The sequence below is a fragment of the Trichosurus vulpecula genome, chromosome 2 (genome assembly GCF_011100635.1).
Source record: "Trichosurus vulpecula isolate mTriVul1 chromosome 2, mTriVul1.pri, whole genome shotgun sequence".
NCBI classification, from domain to species: domain Eukaryota; kingdom Metazoa; phylum Chordata; class Mammalia; order Diprotodontia; family Phalangeridae; genus Trichosurus; species Trichosurus vulpecula.
In genome coordinates this window covers 78,938,260-78,962,933 of record NC_050574.1, presented here as the reverse complement: position 1 = coordinate 78,962,933, position 24,674 = coordinate 78,938,260, and the positions used below count along the sequence as shown (strand labels likewise).

The 24,674-nt window shown below is 43.8% G+C and overlaps 1 protein-coding gene across 2 annotated transcripts in view; it reads left to right on the top strand.

Moving 5' to 3' along the window:
• The window catches only part of C2H1orf94 (chromosome 2 C1orf94 homolog), a 69,247-nt gene extending 49,754 nt beyond the window's left edge, over positions 1-19,493 (top strand). Inside the window, exons 5-7 of one of the 2 annotated variants that reach the window (XM_036742587.1) lie at positions 5,796-5,870; positions 10,909-11,105; positions 19,069-19,493. In XM_036742587.1, the coding sequence (XP_036598482.1) occupies positions 5,796-5,870; positions 10,909-11,105; positions 19,069-19,144 (348 nt within the window). In that variant the 3' untranslated portion in view covers positions 19,145-19,493. The remainder of the gene's footprint in view (positions 1-5,795; positions 5,871-10,908; positions 11,106-19,068) is intronic. The other variant, XM_036742588.1, reaches the window with a different exon arrangement.
• Positions 19,494-24,674: the final 5,181 nt, after the last annotated feature.

Here is a 24,674-nt window from a genome sequence, read left to right as displayed (position 1 = left end):
CACTATTGACAACCTTTCTTTTCATAGATACTATCTAGGTTTTTGTGACACTGCTCTCTTCATTCCACCCCCACCCCATCTGATTGATCCTTCTCAGTCACTTTTGCTGAATAGCCATCCCTGTCACAGCCACTAACTCTGGCTATACCCCAGGGCTCTGCCCTAGGCCCTCTTCTCATTTCTCCCTATACTTTTATCTCTCGGGGAATCTCATCAGCTCTCATAGGTTCAAATAATCACTTCTATAGATGACTCCCATATCTATCCAGCTTTCTATTCTTTCCTGAGCTCTGGTCCTGCATGAACAATTCTTTACTAGGCATCGCCATCTCTATGTACCATAGAAATCTGATATATCCCTTCAATTCAATACATCCCTTCCTAATTTCCCTGTTCTGTCCAGGGAACCAATATCCTTCCTAGGTCCCCAGGTTCACAATCTGAGTGTCATTTTTTATTCTTCCTATTCTCTCACTCCGTATATCCAAGCCATTTCCAGGTTCGATTCCACCATATCCCTCATTTACTTCTCTGCACTGCCATGACCATCACCCTAATTCAGGCCTCCACACTTCCCACCTGATCTACTGCAAGAACTTGCTAGATGGTCTCCCTGATTCTAGCCTCTCTTCTCTCCCCTTTCAAATCCATCCTCCACATGGCTGCCAGATGGATATTCTGAAACCATAGGGCTGACCCTACTGAAGAAGTTCCATTGGCTCCTTCTTGCCTCTAAGACAGAACAAAATCTCTTCTCTTTGACAGTCAAGGCCCTTCACATTTTGGTTCCCGCCAGTGTTTCCAGCCTAATTTCACAATATTCCACCTCCCACACCGTGTTTAAGTCAAACAGATCTACGTGCGATTCCCTGTACATTAAATCTCCTAGCTCCTGGCTGACTGTCCACTAACTTTGCAAAAACTCCACATGGCCCATAATACTCCCAAGTGAGACCTGAACCAGATTAAAATATAACTTGGAACTACTTAATGAAATAAAATAAAAATATGATAAAACATAGACAATATTACATTTTAAAACTAAGTCACAATGCAACCCCCAGGGATCCTTATGTGGAGATTAGAAGCCTCAGTTTTATTTAATCTCAATGCTACTGTTCTCCCTATCTCTTCACCATCATCTTTGGGAATTTCTAGTTCTATTGAAGGCTCAGTCTGAGTGTTATCACTTACATGAGGCCTTTTTTAATTTTGCAGCTCATTAGCATTCCTTTCCACCCCAAAGTTACTATGGATATATTTATTTGAATTCTTTATTTGTATACATATTGTTTTCCCAGGAAAACGTCAGCTCATCAAAGGCTGAGACTGTGTGATTTTTATCTCTGTGTTTACACTACATAAAGTACAAAACTAGTGCATAGTACATACTTAATTAATGGTTGTTGAATAGAATCTGATTCGATACTCACAACAACTTTCTGAGTTAACTATTCTAGGTCTCATTATGCTTATTCTGCAAATGAGGACACTGAGGCTCAGAGTAACCAAATAACTTGCTCATGAAGAGTAAGAGATAAAATCCATACCCAGGTGTAACAACAATGTTGCTAGCAGCTGCTGTGGAGGTGAAAGGCCAGCAACAAGAGCACACAGAAGGGCTGCTAGCACAGATTCTTGAATCTACTTTTCTCTCTTTTTTTGGAGGGGGAAGGCAGGGTAATTGGAGTTAGGTGACTTGCCCAAGGTCACACAGGTAGTAAATGGGTCAAGTGTTTGAGGCTGGATTTGAACTCAGGTCCTCCTGACTCCAGGGCCGGTGCTCTACTCACTGCTCCACCTAGCTGCTCCTTGATTTACTTTTCTAAGGAAAGCAGTTTTAAGGAGTTAACAATCTCACTTTAATTAAGCATACAGATATCATTCACTTAGCTCAGAGGAAAAAGTCAGCACCCTGAACTTCAAAGCAAATACAAACAGAAACTATATAAACAGAGCAAAATAACACAAGTCAGCAGATAGGCTTCTATCTGTCCGTCCAAGAAATAAATAGTTACCAGAGAGACAAGCACCACCATCTGGGTTTTCAAAGACGGGGGTGTGGGGTTCCAACGGCTACCCAGAGTCTCATCTGGCCAAATCACCAACACTCTTCCAATGAGTGTGTCCCCAAAGGCAAACCGTTAACCTCTGAGTATATATACACTTCTTCAGGGTCAGAGAGCATCACAACCATACAAACCCATGTGAACTAGGCCTTCCCTTGAAGTAAGCAAGTCATCAAAGACTCATTCAATTAAAGATTCCTTAGTGCTGAGAAGCACTCCAAAACAAAGACAACAAAAGGTCCCACTTTACCTGCCCTGTTCAAACAAAGACAAGACTCATTAAAGACACTTGACTGCCTTAGCATTCCAAAAGAGAAGACAACAAAAAAAGTCCTCCCCTAATTACCATAACACCAGGTCTCTCCTGATTCCAAGTTCACATTCTTTAACTATACCTTCTATTTTTCATGTTTACAAATATTCAACTACTTCTTCATCCCCAACCCTGACTCCCACTCCCAAATTTCTCCTCTTTAGTTTGGCTAGAACACAGAGTGTTTGAAAAATATCGAAGAGATTAGAGCCAAATAGTGAAAATCTTTCAGTGCCTTGCTACTGAGTCTATATTTTATTTTCCAGTGCTTCTTAAACTATGGGTCATGACCCCATGGGGTTGTGACTTATAGTTTAAGAAGTGCTAAAGGGGTCAGGAGTGAAAAAAGTTTAAGAGTCTCTGCCTAGGCCATAGGGAGCTACTGAAGATTTTTGATCAGGAGGCAGGTGAGGGTAGATCTGTTCCTTAGGAATATCATTTGGCATTTGTCACTATGTAGATTATGGCTTATCAGGGAAACCAGCTGGGAGCCTATTATGATAGTATAGCCAAGAGGTAATGAGGGCATGACCTAGCTGGTGACCACAAGCAAAGGAAAGAAGGCTACCACTTCTGATTCACTTTCCATCTGGGAAGGCTTAACTGTATTCTCTTCATATGACAAGCCTGAGTCATGAGTCCTCAGATTTTCCTAAAACACTCTTGATTTTCCCTTGCCTCTTACCATTTTCTACCTTGCATCATACTTATGTGTAGATCCGTCATATCCCCTTAATAAATTGTTAGCTCTTTGTGGGCAGGGACTGTCTGGCTTTTTATCTTTGTAAATTCCAGAATTTGGTAGGAATCAAAGTCAGGCTCACCCTGTCTAGAGTTGGTAGACTTTATTCATTTCTCTTTTCTGAAAATTGGAAATGGATCCTTGTCTAGTTCTGTGGGAGTATCTCCCTCCTGCACGGTCATTCAAACAATTCCTCAAAGAAACTCAGCAATCACCCCATCAGATTTTTGCATGCTACAAGATGCAGCTTATCTGGGTCCAGTGACTTGAACTCATCAAGGACAGCTAGGTGCTCCCTTCCCATCTCATCCCAACTGCCTGTTGATAATTTCTATTCTCTTTCCTGGTCAGGAGGCTTCTTGACTGAGAAGACAGGAGTAAAATGCGAGTTAGGGGGTTCTACTTCCTCTCTGTCATGCATTATTGGTCCTATCCCTTCTATCATCATCCATTTGTCCTTTGTCTTCCTTGGCATTCGTCATCTGAGCTTGCTTTAAGCTGTTCCTGCTTTGGGCAGCTTCCAGGGTGGGAGCCTTGGGCCTTTGAGTTTTGTGGCAGGTCCATGCAACTCTTCAGAGCCCTTTGACCTAGCCAGGAAGTATCCAGGAGAGCTTACTCACAGAAAGTGATGGAAATTACAACGTTAAAGCTGGAAACAACCTCAGATCCCAATCTCTACTCCTGGAGATAGTGTGGCCTGGTCTGCAAACACCCTGGGCTGAGAGCTGAGAAATCAGGATTCAAGCCCTGAATCTGCTATTCACTCACTGAGTTACCTTGAACAAGTCACCTCCATGCTCTGAACCTGAGTTCCCCTATGTGTAAAATTAGCGCAGTGATACACTGCAATACACTGTGACAGCAGGGCCCTGTCTTAGATATTTATCTTTGTATCTCCCTCAGCCTAGCAGAGGCTTTTGCCTAAATAAGCAGCTTATTGAGTGTTTCTTGAATGAAGGAATGAATGAATAAATTTGAACTTCTTCTTGGTTCAGAGGGGTTATAAGGGAAAAAAATGAGATGACAGAAGTGAATGTATTCATGAGAAAAAAAGTTGCCATAAATTCTCATGGATAAACCAACCAACCAACCAATAAGGATTAATTGAGCACCTATTTCTTTATCCAGCTTGGAAAAGCAACATAGATGTCAATTCACCTAAAAGGAAGTGGTTTACCCCCCAGTTCCTGTTGTGCTCTTAGTTCTCTGATATAGAAAAGAATATCTAGGCCAAACACACAGAAAGACATAAGACAGTGGGTTTGGGTGAGGACCTACTGTGTGCAGGGAGGAGCACATGAGATTCTGACTAAGAGTGAGTAACCAACTTCAAGGAATAGTGAGAGAGTTGGGAAGACAGGAGCCATATCTGAAATGACTTGACAACCCTGACAAACAACGCCAATGAACAAATGCTCTGTAGTAATATACTACCTGATCCGTGAGTGGATGTGGGGTCAGCAAGAGAAACTTTTGGGGAGAGGGAATCTTTGAGGTAGGTTTTCAGTCAATTAACATTTATTACTCTTCTACTTTGTGGCAGGCATTGTGCTAGGCTCTGGAGACAAAAGACAAAAATCAAATATCCCTGCCTCTGAGGACCTTATGTTCTGTGGATGTGAGAGAGGATGATTGTACATATATAACAATATTACAGAACAAAATAAAGGTTACTTAGTGGAAACTCTCTAGCAGCTGAGGTGATTAAGAAAGGCCTGGTATAGAAGGCAGCACTTGAACTTAGCTCAGAAGAAACAGGGCTTCTGGGTATGGCACTGAGGAGCTAGAGCATTCCAGGCGTGGGGGACAGGCATGGAAATAAGGATTCAAAATGGTAGAGATGGAGAGGGTAGGAGAAGCAGCATGGGCTTAGGTATTCGTGGGAATGAGGAAGGCTGATCAGAGGGCTGAGGTACAGTCCTTGGTTTTGGGAGGAAGCACTGGAGAAGAGGGCTGAGTTACTCCACCCAGTCACCTTTCTACCTCAAGGTCTCTGTCAGAAGCCTTGGGCTGCAGGGACCTAGGCTGAAATTAGAGAGTGGGGCTGGGGGGAGGGAGAGGAAGTCAGCACCTTGACCTGGTTGGAGAAAAGGATGAGATTGAAGGCATAAGAGCTAGTGGGAGACCACCCGCAGAAGAGAGAGAATGAGGAGAAGGTTGCATGGCAGTGAGGGAAGGGCTCTCCATTTGGAGCAAGGGGACCTAGTCAGAGCCCACCTCTGTCACCCTACTAATGACTGCCAGCAGGTTATTGGCCTCTCATAAGCCTCAGTTTCCTCCATTGTAAAATTAGGGATCTTTCCTGCTTTCCCATCTCTATATCCTATGTATGGGGCTGGAGGGCTCACAGGTACATCAGGGGAGCCTGCAGAGAAGGGATGATGATGCTAGGATCACAGGGCCAGCCTGGAGAGTTTGCATTGATTCATTGGACAATGGGGAGGCAGAGTAGGCTCTTGAGCAAGGCAATGATGCAAGGTCACTGGCCCAGAAGTTTCTAGAGTCCCAGGTTTAGAACCTCTTTGCCCTGTTGGAGTCCTGGTGCCTACACACACTGCGGCCAGGCCCCTGGCAGTCCAGATCCAGCCCCTTTGCCTCCTCTTCACTCCCCTCTCCCCTCCCCCTCCCCAACAGACCCAGCGCTGAGTCTCTTCTCCCCTCTCTCCCCCAGGGCCTGTATCAGCAGAGAGCACGGATGCCCTATCCCCAGGCGCTGCACCCCCAGCTGGGATGCTACTCCAGACAGGTGTGCTCAGCCACTGCTTCCAGGCAGCCCTCCAGCCCCACCTTCCATCTGTGTGTCTGTCTATCTTTCCTCTTGCTGTTCTCCGGCTCCCTCTGCTCATCCCCTCCCCTTCCCCACCCTTGAACCCTACACACAGGCACACTAATTATCTCAGAAACACTGACATGCAAAGAGAGCCAGGTGCACAGACTGACAGACAGGCAGGCAGATAGAAAGACAGGCACAAACTCTCAGATACAGAGAGACCCAGAAAGGCAATTGGTCCAGTGTTGTACCGAGACAGAGCAGACAGTCTCTGGTGTGGAGAGATTTGAGAGGCTTGAGAATATGTTGATCACAAATCTGTTTCTGAGGGCTATGGAATATAACCACGCAGATGGAGAGCTGGTTTCCAAAGCAATTTCCTATTCACTAATTAATTTGATTCTTATTGTAGCCCTGTGACATCATTAGGTCAGGAACCATTGTGCTCATTTTATGAGCAAGGACACATAATTTAGAGGAGTGAGATGATTTGCCTAAGGTCACAGAGTAAGCGAAATGGGTCTACAAACCAAGTCTCTTGATCCCAAGTACAATATTCCCTCCCTTCTGTCGTGCTCTTAGGAGCCAGAAAACCAGGGGCCAACTCTTAATTCAGGCAATTCCCTCAGTTTCTCCCTCTGTATATTAATGGCATTGAACTCTTTGATCTCCCCATTAGGAATGGGGAACCTTCAGCCTCGAGGCCACATGTGGCCTTCTAGGTCATTTGGTGCGGCCTTTGGATGGAGTCCAAGTTTTACAGAACAAATCCTTTTATTAAGGGAATTTGTTCTGTGAAGTTTGGACTCAGTCAAAGTTCTGCACTTGAGGACCTAGAGGTCCACATGTGGCCTCAAGGCTACAAGTTCTCTACCTCTGTCCCAGATGCTCCCAGCTCTACCATGCAATGTTCTGAAATCCCTCCCTGGTCAAACATTCTGTATTCTATAGCCTAAGGCTCCTTCCAGCTCTGACATTTCATATTCTATTTCTAAGGGCCCTTTCAACTCTAATCTTCTATGGTTCTGTGATTTTTGATATTTGAGTTAAGGCTTCTAGGTTCCTACTTAAAAATTTCTCCTCCCTCCTTTTTTCTCTCCCGTCCTTCTTTGTCCAACGACTAAAGCACATTACCTGCCTCCCCATTAAAGATTTACTTTATCAGAAAATCTTGTTCCCAGGTTGGGTTGGGGTACAGTTATTGTAGGCAAAACAGGATGTTGGGGAAGGGGAGGGAAATGAAAAGAAAAGCTCAAGGCACTGAAGAAAACTTAGCAGACTTCACGATTTCCCCCAGGTTATTTTGGAGACATAGACATATACATCTAGATAGTTAGACATCCAGATACAGGTAGAGGCAGAGATAGAGACACATACACCCAGACCTACAGACATTCAGATATGGATACAAATACAGTTATAGATACAGATACAGACTCAGACAGACACAGACACAGACATATACATCCAGACCTGTAGATGTTCAGACATAGACTTGGACTTAGAGACACCAACACAGACATAAACACAGAAACAGATACAGCTTAGACACATACATGGAAACTGACACATATGCCCAGACCTACAGACATCCAGACATGGATGCAAACACAGTCATAGATACAGACACAGGTTCAGACAGTCACAGACATATACACTCAGACCTGTAGATGTTTAGACACAGACTTGGACTTAGATAGAGATGCCAACACAGACATAAACACAGACACAGATACAGCTTAGACACATACACGGAAACAGACACATATGCCCAGACCTACAGACATTCAGACATGGATGCAAACACAGTCATAGATACAGACACAGGCTCAGACAGTCACAGACATATATACCTAGACCTGTAGATATTCAGACACAGACTTGGACTTTGATAGACACCAACATAGATATAAACACAAATACAGCTTAGACACATACGTAGAAACAAATACATATGCCCAGACCTACAGACATCTGGACATAGTCACAAACACAAACACAGCCCTCTCTTTCTCCTTCCCACCCCCCACACTTCTTTGCCTTCATTTCCCTGGTCACTCATGGGCATAGGGTATGGAATGCCAAGAGAATTCCAGGTGCCACAAAGCTGGAGTCCATTGTCCCTCTCCAAGATATGGTTCAGAGATTCATCCAGAGTCCCCAGGGCATGATTGGCAGCCCACTGTAGACCCAGGCTGCCCCTTGGATGTTCTCCGTAGTGAGTGAGGGCTGTGCCATCCTCACCGGAGCATCCAGGCAGGATCGATGACATCTGACTACTCACTGACTTCAGTGCCTGCTGTGTGCCAGAGCCAGGGATGCCCCGTGCTGCCTCGCTCCTCTCACCCTGAATCTGTCCTTTGACTACTCATGGTTTTGTCTAACATTGAACTTCTAGCCCCAGGTGGGGCTTAGGGCTTGGTCTGGCCATCCATAGCACAGTAGCAAGAGTGCCACGCTTGGAGTCAGCATCCCTGGGGTGAATCCCACTTCTGAGAATGATTAGTTGTGTGACCTTAAGCAAGTCACTGCCACTCCTTTTCCTCATCAGTCACATGGAGATTATGATACTTTGCTGGTTTTGTAACTGTAAAGCTCTTTAGGAATGTGAATTATTATATTATTGTCTTTATTATTATTGCTGTGGGATGTCTATGATCCCCCAGCGCACTCACACTGCTGCAGATAGATGGAGGTAGCAGATGGTAGAAGCGGAAGTGGGGGCCCAGAAATCCTTGGGGATGGTGAAATCTCTGGTTTTCAGAAGGAAGCACAGTGGGTTGTGGAGGAGAGGGTGGATGGGACAGCATGCATTTTACCCATGCTGGAACATCCTCTGAGGAGGGTCTCTATCATGCCAAGACACTAGAACAGCTGAGATGCAATGCAGAGTAGTTACAACAACACTTCTGCTTGAACTTACGCTCACGTCAAGGAAGCAGAGGGACTTGGATCACACCAGCGTCTTGGCTCTGGGCAGACACTGAGGGCAGGTGAGACTCGAGGGAACAGTGCAGGGGCAAACCTTGTGGTGTGGAGGCTCCCAAATTCTATCTCCTTTTGTCTTCTTAACATGAATGTGGGGCATTCCTCAAGTGATAGCCACGCATCCAGGGCCATAGCATCTGCCACTCCCAAGTCCAGGATTGTTACACACTGCTATGGGGGAGACCATGTCGACCTGACTTTATGACCCACCTCTGGCTCTTACAACCTCTGTGACCTTGAGTGAGTGAAGTCACTTCGTCTCTCCAGGCCTCAGTTTCTCCATCTATAAATTGAAGAGGTTGAGCTGAGTGGTTTCTGGAGTCCCTTCTAGCTTCAGGTCTGTGATCCTCTGTTTCTGTGAAGATGAAGTCAAGATCCAGGCTAGGTCCATAGATCTGATTGTCCCAGCTGAGCTTACTCCCTATTCTTATCCAAAAGAGATTCCTGGAGGTGGGTAGAAAGCCCGGGACACCAGTGACAGACAAAGCAGCCTCTCCAACCGCCCCCATGGATTGGGGAAGGTATTCTGGGGCTTGTGAACGTTGAAGTCAGAGCATCCAATCTATCCACCAGGAAGGCCTGACCTTGTACGATACTGCCCTTCACATTTAAGCCAAAGTGGTCATGAACCTTAGCCCTTCCAAAAGCCAGGAAGCTACACTCATAGTGGGCACACCCCTCCCTATGCTTTTATGACTTTAACAGAAAATATGTCTTAAGTATGTCCTATGTACAGAAAACTGTGCTAGGCCCTGTCCTTGTGGGAGCCATTATCAGGCAGGGGGATAAGACACAAATATAGATAAATCTATTATACAATGTTACATAACACGGGCACCAGAGACATGCAAAGACCTGATGCTTAAGGCTAATACAGATAGGGGAAATCAGGAAAAGGCTTCATGAAGGTGACGTTGGAGGGGAGCTTTAAAGATCGCAAGAATTCAATAGGCCAAGAGGCCCTGGGAGGACATGTCAGTCACAGAAAACAGCCTAAGCAAAAGCAAGGAGGCAGTAGATGTTCAAGGCTGTGGGACAGAGCATTAGGAAATAGGACTAACAAGACAGGTGGTGCCGTGTATCTCATCTGAGAAGCTTGAACTGTAACTTCACTCTCTCACTCATCAGCCTCTTCTTTGTGTAGAATTCACACGCCTTTTCAGGACATGACATCTTTAAATACTTCCAATCAGGGGAGTTGTATATGTGCGGGTGGGGTTGGGGGAGGGGGGGTTTGGAAGGGAGAGGAAGGGGCAGTAGAATGTTTGACTCAGAGATGTAACTAGGGTGAGATGATCAGAACTTTGTCCCAGGGCATTAAAATTTAGAGGGTTATGACAGCACTTCTGCTCCTTTAGCAAATTGAAACACCTGAGTATAGCAACTAGTTAGCAAGAGTAATTCGTTATCTATGAGCTGTTTCCTCTCCTTCTCACCCTAGGTAAGTTCCTCCCCACTGCAGCCCAGTCATCCTCCCTGACCTTACCCCTAGTGGTGACCTATGAGTCCCTGGGGCCTGTGTCCTAGCATTTCTGTTCCCCCTCCCCCAACTAAGTTAGTCTTAAGAAGTTAATTTATAAGCTTGCTTTTTGAAGCTTATTCCAGCTCGTGTGCTGAGGAAACATGGGTGTGGGGGAGACTCTTACAGATGTCAGCTGGGTCACCTTCCCCTTACCCCATCTTTGGCCCTAAGTCTCTCTGCCTTCTTATATAGAATGCGATGGCCCTTGTCCATGGGGACAGTTCTAATCTTGAGACAAGATTCTAAGTGGAATGAAATAAATTTAGCATGCCTCCATTTTTGGTTTGATTTGGCACTCACAGAGACTGAGGTTGAGCAAATCGGACCTGCTATATTTGGTGATGACAGAAACCAGAAAGTGAACTAGGGCCTTTGGTGGGTTTTAGGATATAATCTATGGGACACTTATGGCCTGTGGTCTGTGGGACTCAGGGAAGGGAACTGAGGGGTGGGAGTGGAAACTACCTTGCCAATGTGGAGATCCTCTCTCTTTTCTGATGACAGGTGACGCCCTACAACCCGCAGCAGATGGGACAGCAGATTTTCAGATCATCGTATACCCCCTTGCTGAGTTACATCCCTTTTGTCCAGCCTGGATATTCATACCCACAGAGGACACCTCCCAAGCTGTCCACAAGCCCCCGTGACCCTTCCCCCATGGCAGGAGATGGGCCACAGTACCTCTTCCCCCAAGCTTATGGGTATGTTCCCAATCCACCCTGGTCCAACACTGCATTTATCTGGGGGGTAAGGGATGGAACCATTTGGGGTGGAGGTAGGGACACTGCGACAATAGTAGAACTCTTATAAAGACAAACAGTTCTGGGCAGGGTACCAAATGGTATCCCAGAGGGTGTGGCTAGTCCACAGGCAGGCTTCCCTAGAGGGTTTTTGTGGCTGGTATAAGTGCAGTAAAATGGTGTCTGAAGTCAAGGTCTTTATTGGGTGCTATGGGGAGACAGAAGGGTGGATATGGCCCATGCCCATAGGAGCGCCCAGCCCAGCTGTAGAAGTATAACAAGAAATCTATAATACAAAGCATTACATGGCAGACTATAGCTAAGTACAAAATTCTGAGCATAGATTGTGAGTGTGATGAGAGCTCAGGAAAGAAACATTGTCACGGGCTGGGCAAGGAGCATCGAATTTTAGAGTTGAAAGGGACCATAGACATCAACTATGCCCAACCCTACATTTTATAGATGGTCAAGGAAGACTTCACAGAGAAGAGGTGACTAGAACCACGCCTTTATCACACCATACCCAGAGCATCACAGTAACATGCTGTTTGGTGTCCTTAGCTCTCGTCTCTCTCCCCTGTCTAATTCTTCCCTCCACGTAGATTCCAGATTATTCTTTCTTATGTTACTCTTGTTCTGAAGACCCTGCAATAGTTCTCCTTGCTTTTAGGATCTTATCCAAATTTCTTATCTCAACATTCACAGCTTTTAAACAACTTGCCCCTACCTAGAGGCAGCCAGGTAACACAGTGGATAGTGCACCAGTCCTGGAATCAGCAAGAGCTGAGTTTGGGTCTCAGGCCATGGAAGCCTTGGGGGGAAGACCTGAGCCTCAGCTACTTACTATCTGTGTAATCTGTGTAATCACAACCTCATCTGTAAAATGGGACTGATAACAGTATCTATCTCCCAAGATAGGATCGAATGAGGTAATATTTATAAAGCACTTTGCAAACTTTAAGGCACTCTATAAATGCTAGCTATTATCACTTAAGTCTTTCTTCCTTCTTTTCAATATGTATCCTCCCCTGCAGCAATGATAAATTTCAATTCATTCATTCACCATCTTTGTGCCCACCACTGTGCTAGACTCTGCAGAGGATACAAAGATGAATATGAACAGTCCTGGCCCTCAAAAAGCCTACAGTTTAATACTTGGATGTGTTAAAGGATCTGTGGTCTCATCAATGTAGCTACTTTCTTCAGTGATGCATATCACAAACCATCCATGCCCTCTCATCCTGAGTCTTGTTTATATCATGCCTTCATTCCTCCACAGGGGCTCCACCCAACATTTGGGGCTGTCCCCTAGAAATCTTGATACTCTGTGGATGCCAATAGAACATGTACTTTAAGAAGGGAGATGAAATAAGGTAAAACTCAGATTCAAGGCAGCATGTGCAAAATTCCCATGGATAGGTATGAAGAAAGAGTTGCAGAGGAGGGAGAGGTCACTGCTGATCAGAGCCATCACAGAAAGCCTCATGAAGGAAGCAGCGTTTAAGCTAGACTTTGATGAATGGGCAAGATTTCTATAGAGATGGGGTAGAAGGGCTTTGGAGGTGAAGGGAATGGTATCACAAAGCAACAGAGGTGAGAAAACACAAGGTATGTTCAGGAGACGTCAAATAATCCAATTTGGCTGTAGTGCAGAGGTTAGCTACAGGAGAGGTGGGAGTCTTGAATGTCAGGCTAAGATTCAGCCCTAAAAGCAATTATGGATTATTTTGAGTTGGAATGTAACTTGTTAGATCTGTTCCTTGGGAAGATTATTTCAGCAAGGAAGGACTGGGGAGAAAATACTAGAGTCAGGGAGACCAGCTAAGAGACGGCTATGATGATCCAGGAAAGAAGTGGAGTTAACTAGAGCAGTCACATTGTGAGAAGAGAGGAAGGGAAGGTTTGGGAGGCATTGTAAAGGAAGAATCCATAGGACTTGGTGACAGATCAGAGATAGGAGGAGGGGGTGAAGTAATATCAAGAATCAAAAGTGGGTTCAGACTTCAGCTTAGGAGACTAAGATGATGGTAGATAGCCCCATTCCCTCAGTAAGTATAGAGAAGTCAGGAGGAAGAGCAAGTACTCGATTGTGTTTTTTGTGGGCGGAGGGGGGAGGCGCATAGGAAGATGAGGAGTTTCATTTTGAATGTGCTAAATTTGAGGTCTTGGTGGAAAAGTCCAGCTAGCATATGGGAATATGGGACTGCAGTTTGGCAAATGAGTCACGGCTAGTAAAATTGATAGTGATTATCTGCATAGAGATGATAGCTGAGACTATGGCTGTGGCTGAAATTGCCAAGGGAAAGAGTAGAAAAAGAAAGAGAAGAGGGCCAAAGATTAAAACCTGTGGGATAGACATATTAATGGAAAAGAAGAAAAAGAATCAGAATCAGAAACAAAGACAAAGAAAGGAATGAGGGTAGTGTAGTGCCACAGAAATCAGGGAAATAGAGAGAATTCAGAAAGGGTATATGGGGGATTGACTAATGGTGTCAAATGCGCAGAGTCATTAAGGAGGCTGAGGAACCAAAAAAGGCCATTGAATATAGCAATAGAAGGTCATCACTGACATTAAAGCTGTTTCAGGAGTGTGGTATAGATGGATAGCAAGGAAGTGAGACAATGAATCTAGCTTACTCTTTCTACAAGTGTGGAGTAAAGGGAAGGAGAGAATTAGAATGAGAACTAGCAGATTGGGGAGTTTTCCTCCTATTAATAATGGGGAGACCTCAGACATTTGAATAGAGGAGGTTAAAATGATAAAGCATCTGGAGTATTGTGTTCACTTCTGGGCACCACAATTTCAGAAAGATATTCATAAGGTCAAGAATGTTTAAAGTAAGGTAATCAGAATGGCGAAAGCCTTATCTGGTGTAAATACCATGTGGAATCGAGAATGGAAAAGAGGAGCCTTATTAAGGACATATTAGCTGATTTTATGAAACATTTAGTAAAATGAGCTAGAGGCCCAAGGCAAGGAGGCAAATTCGATCTCATATGTGTCACTGAAATTTGGGAAGAAGCCCACAACTGGAATGAGTCATTAGATGGGTATACATTGTTTGTTTTTTCAAACAGACTAGCAATAAAAAAGGGAGGGCATTATTAAGAAGCTACAGCCATATGAGAAGATCCAGGAACTGTAGGAGGGCATCTGGGTGAAGATAATGGAGAAACTGACATGATTTTGTAATCAGGGTATATTACAGACCACCTGTACAGAAAGAATAAACATATGATTTTGGGAAAGAGATTATAAGCTTGGCGTAGAGGCATAATATGGTAATAATGAAGCAGTTCAATTATCCAGACATCTATTGGCACCCTTTCTGCCAAAAGCAGAGCTGATAATGATTTCGCGACTTGTTTCGATGAAAATGTTATCTTTTGAAAGGTGGAGGAATTAATGATGGAATTCTACCCTGGATCTGATTCTAATGGGGGGGAATTGTTTGCTGGGGTAGGAGGCAGTTATGGAGGCCTTGGGGTAAGTGATTTCTACCTACCTCTTAGAGTTTGTGATATAGGAAAGGAAAGTCGGGCATATCATGACATGCACCTCAGACTTAAGGAGAACAGATTTCAAAAGGTTCCGAGGAAGAATAAGTAAGGGCCCATGGACTAGAATTCTATAGAGGAAGTCAGTAAAAGAGGAATGAGAAATTTAAGAATGAGATTCTGAAGACACAAAGGGAAACAAATCCAGTGAAGAGGGAAAATGGGAGTTGTCTGAAGAGATCAGTATGGATGTAACAGAGAACTTACCAACCAATTTATATTTTAAAAAGAAATGTACAGGAGGTGGAAGCAAGGACAAGTAACAGAAGATGGCTACAAAAGCATGGTGCAGCTTTGTAAAAAGACTGGCAGGTGCACTAAAACTCAGAATAAACTCAAGCTGGTGAGGAAAACTGATAACAACAAAAAATGGATTGGAGGGAGGGGCGCTATGTTGGAGAAGAAAGCAGATTAAAGAAATGATAGGACCAGTGCTTGCAGTAGATGAGATGATGACTGACAACAAAGAGAAGGAAGGGCCCTTAATTCTTATTTTTCCTTTTTCTCTGCCCCAGAGAATGGCCTTTGGAATAGAATGGACAGAACAAAAATGCCTAAGAGGCAGCTGATACCCAAGACAAGTGTGGAACTAGCTACCCTTGACTAATTCGAGTCACCCGACCCAGATGAGCTGTATCCTTGGGAACTGAAAGAAGGGGTGAATGTGATTGCTAAGTCACTGTCAGTGATATTTGGAAGACCATGGAGAATGGGGGAGGTGCAGAAGGACCGGAGAAGGGTAAATGTCCCGATGTTCAAAATAGGAGAGAGTCTGCAAACTAGAGGCTGATGCGACGGACTGTTTCCCAACAGAACTGCAGAGTGCCCTCTTAAAGAGGTAGCTCCTGGATATCAAGGAAGGGAGTGAACTCAAAGAACCTGCATGACTCCATCAAGATCAAGTCATGCACTTTTGATTTCCTTTATTTGTCAGGGAAGCTAAGCGTGTAGATAAGTGCATGCTGGAGGGATAGATAATCTAGATTTTAGCAAAATGTTTGATAAAGTATCTCAAGCTATTCCAGTGGGAAGGCTAGACAAGGAGGGGCCTTGTGGTAGGACAATGGTTGGATTCAGAACTGGTTGAGTGGTTGAACTCAAAGGGGGACCATTATTTTTCCTTGTCAATTTGGAAGGAAGCCCCCAGTGGAGAGTTACAGGGATTTGTGCTGACCTGGTGCTGTTAAACAGATTTATGAATAATTTGGATAAAAGTATAGATGACATATATAGCAAATTATCAGTAGACACAAAGCTGAGAGGAATAGCTCACAATTTAGATGATGGTCAGAACCCAAGAAGATCTTGACAGTTCAGAGCTTTGGATTAAAACTATGATGGTGGAATTGAATATAAATAAATATAAAGTCATACTGTTATTCAGTCATGTCTGATTCTTTGTGACCTCATAGACCACAGCATGCCAATACTGTTCATGGGGGTTTCTTGGCAAAGATACTGGAGTGGTTTGCTATTTCCTTCTCCAGCGGATTAAGGCATGCAGAGGTTAATGACTTGCCCAAGGTCACACAGCTAGGAAGTATCTGAGGCTGGATTTGAACTCAGATCTTCCTGACTCTAGGCCCAGAGCTCTATCCACTGAGCCACTGCTGCCTCATATAGTCATATATTTGAGTTCAAAAAGTTGAATTCACAAGTACAAGAATGGCAAGGCAAGATTAGACAACAGTTTTGGGGTTTTTTCTGTAAAAGACCTGGTGCCTTTGGCATACTACAAGTTCACTGCAGGTCAAGCATGGGAAATATATAACAGCCAAAAATTTGATTTCAGTCTTGAGCTACACTGGAAGAGGCATAACTTGGTAGAATAAAGAGGTGGTGGTCCTTTATTCTGCCCTCCTCAGACCATATCTGGAATATTGGGTTCTCTTCCTGGAAGCTTAATTTAAGGACATCATTACAATGGAGAATGTCTGGAAGATGACAACTAGGGTGGTGAAGACTGAGTTTGTCCTACATAAGTTAGTTGGAGGAAGTAAGGCTGTTTAACCTAGGGACAAGAAGATACAAGGGATCATGATAGTTGTTTTCAAGTTGTCTGGTAGATTAGCTTTGTTTATGTTTGACTATAGAGAAAAGACGTAGGAGTAATGGACAGAAGTTGGAGGATTTAGGAGAATTTAGGCTTGATGTTGGAAAACTCCTGACTGAGTAGAACTATTCCAAAATAGAATAGGCTGCCTTGGTTGGTACTGGGTTCCCCTTCCTTGGAGGTCTTCCAGTGGAGAGAGTTGGGGTGCACACCTGTCTGGTTTCTTGTAGGGGGAGACTCTTTTTTTGGATATGGCTTGGATTTGGTGACTTGCTTCTGCTCCTTCCAACTCTATACCTCTGGGTGATTCCAATATTTGGCCAGCTAGATTAGAGTGGGATGAGAGGTGTTCTGCTTGGCCCTATGAAGCAGAACTAGGAACAACAGAAGGAAGTTACAAAGAGGCAAATTTAAGCCTGTCAGAGGAAAAACTTAAGTAGTTATTGAAGGTAGAATGGCTGCTTCAGTAAGTGGTTAGTCTACCTTACTTAAGGGCTTCAACCAAATACTGAATCACCACTTACTGGGTGCATTGTAAAGAGGTTTTTTTCTCCTGATATAGCTTGAAGGAGGGTCAGTGGTATGACTGGCCTTTGAATTAGGAAGACCTGAGTTCGAGCCTCATGTTCAACACATGCCAGCTGTGTGACCTTGGGCAAGTCACACCCTCTCAGTGCCCCAGGAAGCTCTCCAAGACTACCCTTTGCAGAGAAGATACTGATCTGTTTTGTAGAGGGAATTTACTCATCATGAGAAAGTTCCAATACCAGTGAAACCTGGTAATGAAATCTGGTTTTTTACCACATTTGGTAAAAAAAAATGGGGTGAACAAGTTGGTTTCAGAGGTCTCCTCCCCCAACTTTGTGATTCAGTGATGAAGGAGAGGAAGAACCACCAGAAAAAAGTCCCAGAGGGAAGGAGGGGAATGTTATTAAGGAAGCAGGTAGAGAGAGGAAAGCCTTTTTTTCTTGATGCTACTTCCTTTGAGACAACATAAGGAGGAAAGAGTGAGTAAAACAAATATATATGTTGAAATGGAGAGGAGGCAAAAGTGGGAAACTGAGGGAGCTTAGACCAGAAGTTCTTAATTTTCTCAGGGCAGTGGAAAGTGACCACAGTGGGCTTATTCTTGTTTTTGCTTAAGATTTTCCCCTCCCTGGACTGCTCTTCTTCCTCTATCTATCCAAATCCAATCATCCTTCAAGGCTCATGCCATGTCCTGCCTCCTCCACGAAGCCTCTTTTAGCCACTTGAGCCTATCCCGTTCTCTCTTCTTTCTGACTCCTTGATGCTTCACACCTGCATCATATCTAGTATATAATTTAGCAATGATCCAAGCCAACCTTGTCATAATGTCTAATTGTTTTCCATGTGGAAGCCATACCAACACTACTAGACTAGGAACTCCCTGAGAGCAGGGGCTGACTCTTTCCTTCTCTTGTCATCTCCATAACACCCAGGGCTTGGTACACAGTAGGTATTCGGTTCATACTTATTGCCCTGGAAATGAACTGTAGTATGGGGTTTTGTAAGGAGGAAGGGAAGGACGTAGAAAGGTCAGGAAATCTTATTGTCTCCCTAAACTCACCTCAAGGAAGTATCCCTTTGTCTGAATCTGAGCCTGAGCTCTCCTTTGATTTGAGATTCCATGAGCGAGAATACTGTTTTTAGAAATAGCAGCCCAAGAACTCTCTAGCCTGCTGAGTCGGTGGTCTCCTGGGGATGGTGGGAGATTCAGAGGGTTCAGGAATGTGGCCAATACTCTGGTATTTCCTAGCCCATCAACCCTACCTAAACATTGGGTTGGGACCCATCTACAAGGTCCTGGGTATAGAGGTGAAGGATAGCATAAAGAACACTGAACTGGGAATGAAGAGAACCAGGTTCCAGTCCTTCCTCTGGTATTAACATTCTGTGACCCCTGGAGAAGTCATCTCCCCCCAGGCCTCAGTTTATTTATTGGTAAAAATCAGGGGGTGGATGTCCAAGATTTCTTCCAGCTTTTGTTATGTGAACCAAGCCAATGATTCTCTGATGGCTTAAGCCTACAAAGATGGACCTGGGAAGACCCTGGTCAAGTCAGAAGGGTCTTTCTCCAGCAAAGCAAATACAAGGCTCCTTTTAATTGTTTTACTTTGATCAGAATACTATCTTGGGCTTTTGCTGGCACTCAGATGTGAGCCTGTCTAGAGGATTCCCATCTCCATGCCTGTCCCAAGACTTTGATGATTACCCAATTCAAATGAGAACTTCAGTAAATGCTGGGCTGGTGATGGAAGGGGATCTCATTAGATCAACTGTTCTTTCTTGCAGGTTTAGCTCAACATCCAGTGGACCCCTGATGAACAGCCCCTACTTTTCTTCCAGTGGCAATGGCATCAATTTTTAGCTGTCCTCCTCCCTTTCTTCTCTACTACCTCCCCTCCCATAGGGCCAGAGTGAAGTGTTCTGCAACCCTGGCCTCCAAAATCGTCTGGTTTCAGGTTTGGAAAACCAATGTTCTGGCCAGGCAGGCCCTCTCCCCAACACACACACACACACACACATGCAAACATATACATGCACACATGCATACATACACCACACCCACAGGCACATCCACCCACATGTATGCACATGCACATACAGAGTTGTATTTAGCTGACATGAATGGTTTTTGTTGTTGTTGTTGGTAAAATAGGAGTAAGGCGTATAATAAGAAAAAAGTTTGTATTTATAATAAAACTCTGAACTACTTGAAATGGACTCATCTCACTTCCTGGCTACTTGTTTTGAAGTGCCCCATCTCCCTGTCCAGGTCTCCCTTCATTTATGAAAGTTGCCCAACTTCAATGCATGTGTTGGACTTGGGGCAGGCTGGGGAGAGAGCAGAAAGAATGGAGTCCCTTCTGGGCTTGAACCAAGGTGCCCCTTAATCATCAGGATCCTGAGATATCTTCTCCTCCTGGCTTTGTTTACGCTGGGTCTAGGGTCAAAAACTTGACAAAAATGTCACAAAACCTCCTGGCCTCAGTTGTAACATGTCAGCATTCAAACGTCTTCTGCCTCAGTTGACCCATATGAAGAATGGGACTTCCTAAGAGCATGTCTATCATAGAACTTTGGTAGTCACCAAATTCCAATTGGAAAACAAGCCCTGATAAGGGTGTGATAACAATGCACATTAATTCCACTCCTAAACCAAAAGAACTTGAGAACTTAGTCCAGACCAAGGTGAGTTCTGCAGAAGGTGTTCAGAGAAGCTGGGAGAGGATAGACTTAGTCTCAAAAGATTTAACTCAATTCAATTCAACAAATATTTATAAGCAGCTATTATTTGAAAATGCTGTCTTGTCATAGAATGTAGGGTTCCCTAGTTTCTTGGAGGCTATACCAGCTGCCTACAAGAAAGTCATGGACTATGTATGGGCTCTGTGATGGGCCATGGCCATTGCCCAAAAGGTCAACCTCACCAAGGTCTGAGACACTCCCCACAGGTTGGCTAGGAAGCAAGGAGCTCTTAGATGATGCATGCCATGAAGTAGGGCAACAGTACACAAGGATCCTTAGTCCCCCATGCCTCTCTCCAGTTATGCACAATAGGGGTGCTAAGGAAAAGAGACTGCCTACAAATAGACTGCCTACAAATCCTACTTTAACTGTAAGTTCTCTAAGTGTCAGCATTTTGATTATTGGAGAGGTGAGTGAGTTAGTAATTCACCTAACTCTAATATCAAGCCCCAGACCATGTGTTCCATCCCACCCAGGCATCTACCAGGACTTCAGGTCCCATACTCTGTGGCCATATTGCTGTCTGTCACGTCAAACCTCTTTTTACCTCTCCCCGTCCCCTCCATCCCCATGTTTTGTTCTTGCTCTGGAAAAAAAATAACCTCAAATAATTATTCTTATTGCTCCCAAGGAAGGATTGGAAATCCACTGCTTTATGCTTTCACTCCAATCCCTGTCACTACCTAGACCAAAAGTGACTTCCCTGAACACGACTCCTCTTTGAATGTTGAAACCTTCTATTAGAATGTCAGCTCTTTGAGAGCAGGGATCAATGCACATTTCTCCTTATACCTCTAGTGCTTAGCATAGTGATGGACACATAGTAGGTGTTTAATAAGTGCTTCTTTGGGGTTAATTAATGATCAAGAAGTAGGTACAGCAATAGATGAATTGAACAACATCCATATTGACATTCTCACTACTGTTGGTGATGATGATGATGGTAGCTAGCATTTAGATAGCACCTTAAGGCTCACACGACACTTCACAACAACCTTGGGACATAGTTGCTATTATTAGCAGCAGCTAAATGACACTTGGATAGAGTTCTGGGCCTGTGTTCAAATCCAGCCTCGGACACTTAGTAGCTGCGTGACCCTGGATTAACTCTGTTTGCCTCAGTTTCCTCAACTATAAAATAGGGATAATAATAACACCTACCTGCCAGGGTGGTTGTGAGGATCAAATAAGATAGTATCTGTAAAGCACTTAGCATTGCGCCTGACACATAGTAGGTACTTTATAATTATTTGCTGTTTTTCAGTCATATTTGACTCTTCATGGCCTCATATGGCGTTTTCTTGGTGAAGATACTGGAGTGGTTTGCCATTTCCTTCTCTAGTGGATTAAAGTAAACAGAAGTTAAGTGACTTGCTCAAGGTCACACAGCTAGTGATCATCTGAGGCTGGATTTGAACTCAGGTCTTCCTGACTCCAGGCCCAGTTTTCTACCCACTGAGCCACCTACCTAACTCTAATAAATGCTTATTTCCTTCCTTATCCTTGTTTTATGGACGAGGAAACTGAGGCAGACAGAAATGAAGTGACTTCCTCAGGGTTGCACATTGTCTGAAGCTGGATTTGAACTCAGGTCTTCCTGACTCCAGGTCTAGTACTCTATCCACCGAAATAAATGGGAAAATGTTTCATGGCAAAATAAATAAATGAGTTAGTAGCTTTGGTTTCATTGGCATGGAAAGATAGGAAGAAACATCATCTCATGAGACAGTCGGTCATCTTGCCTTTCATTGTTCGTGAAGAGTCTAAGCAAACAGAGATCACTAGAAAGTCAATTTCAGCTATGCCCCCAACAGTTCCTGCTGTTTTTGTTTGTCATTTGTTTTCAAGGAGGACCAATGACATCATGGAATGATGTCTTGACTCGTGTGTGAATTGGATTTAAATGAGGTAGAGTTGCATAGGTCAGCCTCACTCTCTCTTCCAGAGTTATTGGAGTCCAATGTCAAGACAAAAGTGTAGATGACTGGCTATAGCCTTTGGATGCATTGGATGACCTTAGAGTCTTCCATCTCTGATCAAGCTCTTAAGTCCTCTACAGTACCTGCTTCGGCCACTTTCATGGCCATTGGAACAAACCACTAGCATCCGCCCATACCACTAGGGGAAATCTTCACATGCTTCTCATGGTCCCCTAACTCACCAAAGGGTTTGAGACCTGTCATTTACCCTCAAACTCAATTAGCCTGTTTGCCCAGAGGGTTTTTCCAGGGTGTGGCCACTGTGCATGCTACAGCTTCTCGGAGGCACAGATGAGAGTTGGATTACAGGCAGACACCAAAGGGTGGATGAGCAGCCCTCACGCCAGAGGTTCTTGTCCTGAACACCCCATACACCTCAACATCTTGTAAAGACATCTTAGGAGGAATTGGACAGAGTGTTCAAATCAAGTCAGCATAAACCTTGACATTTAGCAAGGTTAATGTGAAGGTGAGCACAGGAAAGCATAGTGAAAAGTGTTGGAAAATCTGATCTTGAATTAAGAATTGAAAGAGGCCAGAGGTTATAGATCACTCAAAGGCTTCGCTCATATATCATGAATGCTTTCTTCAAGAAAAAAGGTGGAAGGCACTGGATATGGTGAAGACCAAACAACATTATATAAAAAATACAACTGGTGATATCTTAATGAAGGGAAATCATTGGTTACTGAAGGAGCCATTTCAGGATGATCTGATCGCATGTAGGCGAATCATTGATCAGTTAGAGCCAAGGTTGAAGTAAACACCTAGAAAGGCTCAAGATGAGAAGATAGTAAGGATCATTTCAATAGCTCTGACTTGTCCTATTCAGACAAGCTGCTGATTGAAAAAAGTGAGAAATGGATGATATTATCAACTCAGCCTGGGATCATTTCTCAGAGAGGAATTGATAGAAAAATCACCACAAAGAGGCAGTCTAAAGACTCTAGAGACTGGCTCAGCAAACACTTGATTTCTTTGCCAAACCATGTGTTTGTTAGGCATTTTCTCTGTGCTAGGTGCTGTGCTAAGCACTGGGGTTCCAAAGAAAGAGGAAGACATGGTGCCTGCCCTCAAGGAGGTTACATTCTAATGAGAGAGAAAACATGCAAACAACTGTGTTCATACATGATAAATGCTGTGTAAATGGGAAATCATCATAGAAGGAAGGTATTAGTAGAGAGAGCAGGAAAGGCCTCCTCCAGAAAGCAGGATTTGAACTAAGTCTGACAGTGAGCCAAGGATAGCCAGCAGGCAGAAGTGAGGAGTGAGAGAACTTCAGTCATGAGGGAAGGCCAGTGAAGACACAAGGTATCGGGAGATGGAGTCTCTTGTGCTAGGAACAGCAAATGGGATAGAGTAGCTGAGTTGTAGAGTGAATGGAAGGAATTAACATCTAAGAAGACTGGAAAGGTGGGATGGGTCAAGTCGTGATTGGTTTTAAGTGCTAATCAGAAGATTTTATATATTATCCTGGAGGTAATAGGAAGCAACTTGAATTTATTGAGTGACAAGACATAGTCAGATCTGCACTTTAAGAAGATAACTTTGGCAGCCAAGTAAAGGATGGAATGGAATGGGGAGGGACTTGAGGCAACAAGACCAACTAGATGGCAATTGCAGAAATCAAAGTGTGACACCATGAGGACTTGGAGCATGGTGATGGCTATGTGAGAGAAGGGAAGGGGACATATGCAAGAGATGTAAGGGCAATGCTGGTTTACAGAATCATTTATGAGAACATTACTGAGCTTGATTACAAAAGATTACAAGCAGTATTGCCATCTAAAATAGCAAAAATTAGTGGAAGGAAGATGGTGGCTAGGTCACACAGTGGATAGAATGCTGAGCCTGAAGTTGGGAAAAGACCTGAGTTCAAATCTAGTCTCAGACACTTACTAGTTATGTGACCTTGGCAAGTCACTTAACCCTGCCTGCTTCAGTTTCCTCTGCTGTAAAATGACCTGGAATAGGAAATGGCAAGCTACTCTAGTATCTGTGCCAAGAAAACCCCAAATGGGGGTCACAGAGAGTCAGATACGGCTGAAACAACTGAACAGTGGAAGGAAAAATGAGCATATAAAATTTTTTTGGTATGAAACAAGTCATTCTGACAGCCTTTATAGATTGAGCTCCTAGGAAGAAATACAATAAAATCAAATTTAAATCAAATACAAATCAAATCAAATCAAATTTACCAACTTGTCTATAGCATTCTCTTCTTATCATCAATGCCAATGGAATCATTCACCATATTTTGATTGGCTACCTTAGTACACAGCAGCTAGGTGGCACAGTGGATAGATTCCTGGGATCAGGAAGAGCTGAGTTCAAATCCTGCCTGAGATACTAGTTCTGTGGCTCTGGCCCAGTCACTCAGTTTCCTCATGTATAAGATGAGCTGGAAAAGGAAATGGCAAACCATTGTCTTTGCCAAGAAAACCCCAAATAGTGTTACGAAGAGTTGGACATGACTAAAATGACTGAACAACAAAAAAAAAACCTTAGTACACAATATATTATATGAGAAAGTTAGAAGAAATTAGAAATTGATAAAGGCTGAAGGCAGGAAGAGCACTTGGCAAGCATATAAAGAAGAAATTCATGCTGGAGGTAACATTTTTAAAGGTATCAAAGGATTGAAATCTCAAAGAAGAGAAGATTCCTTTC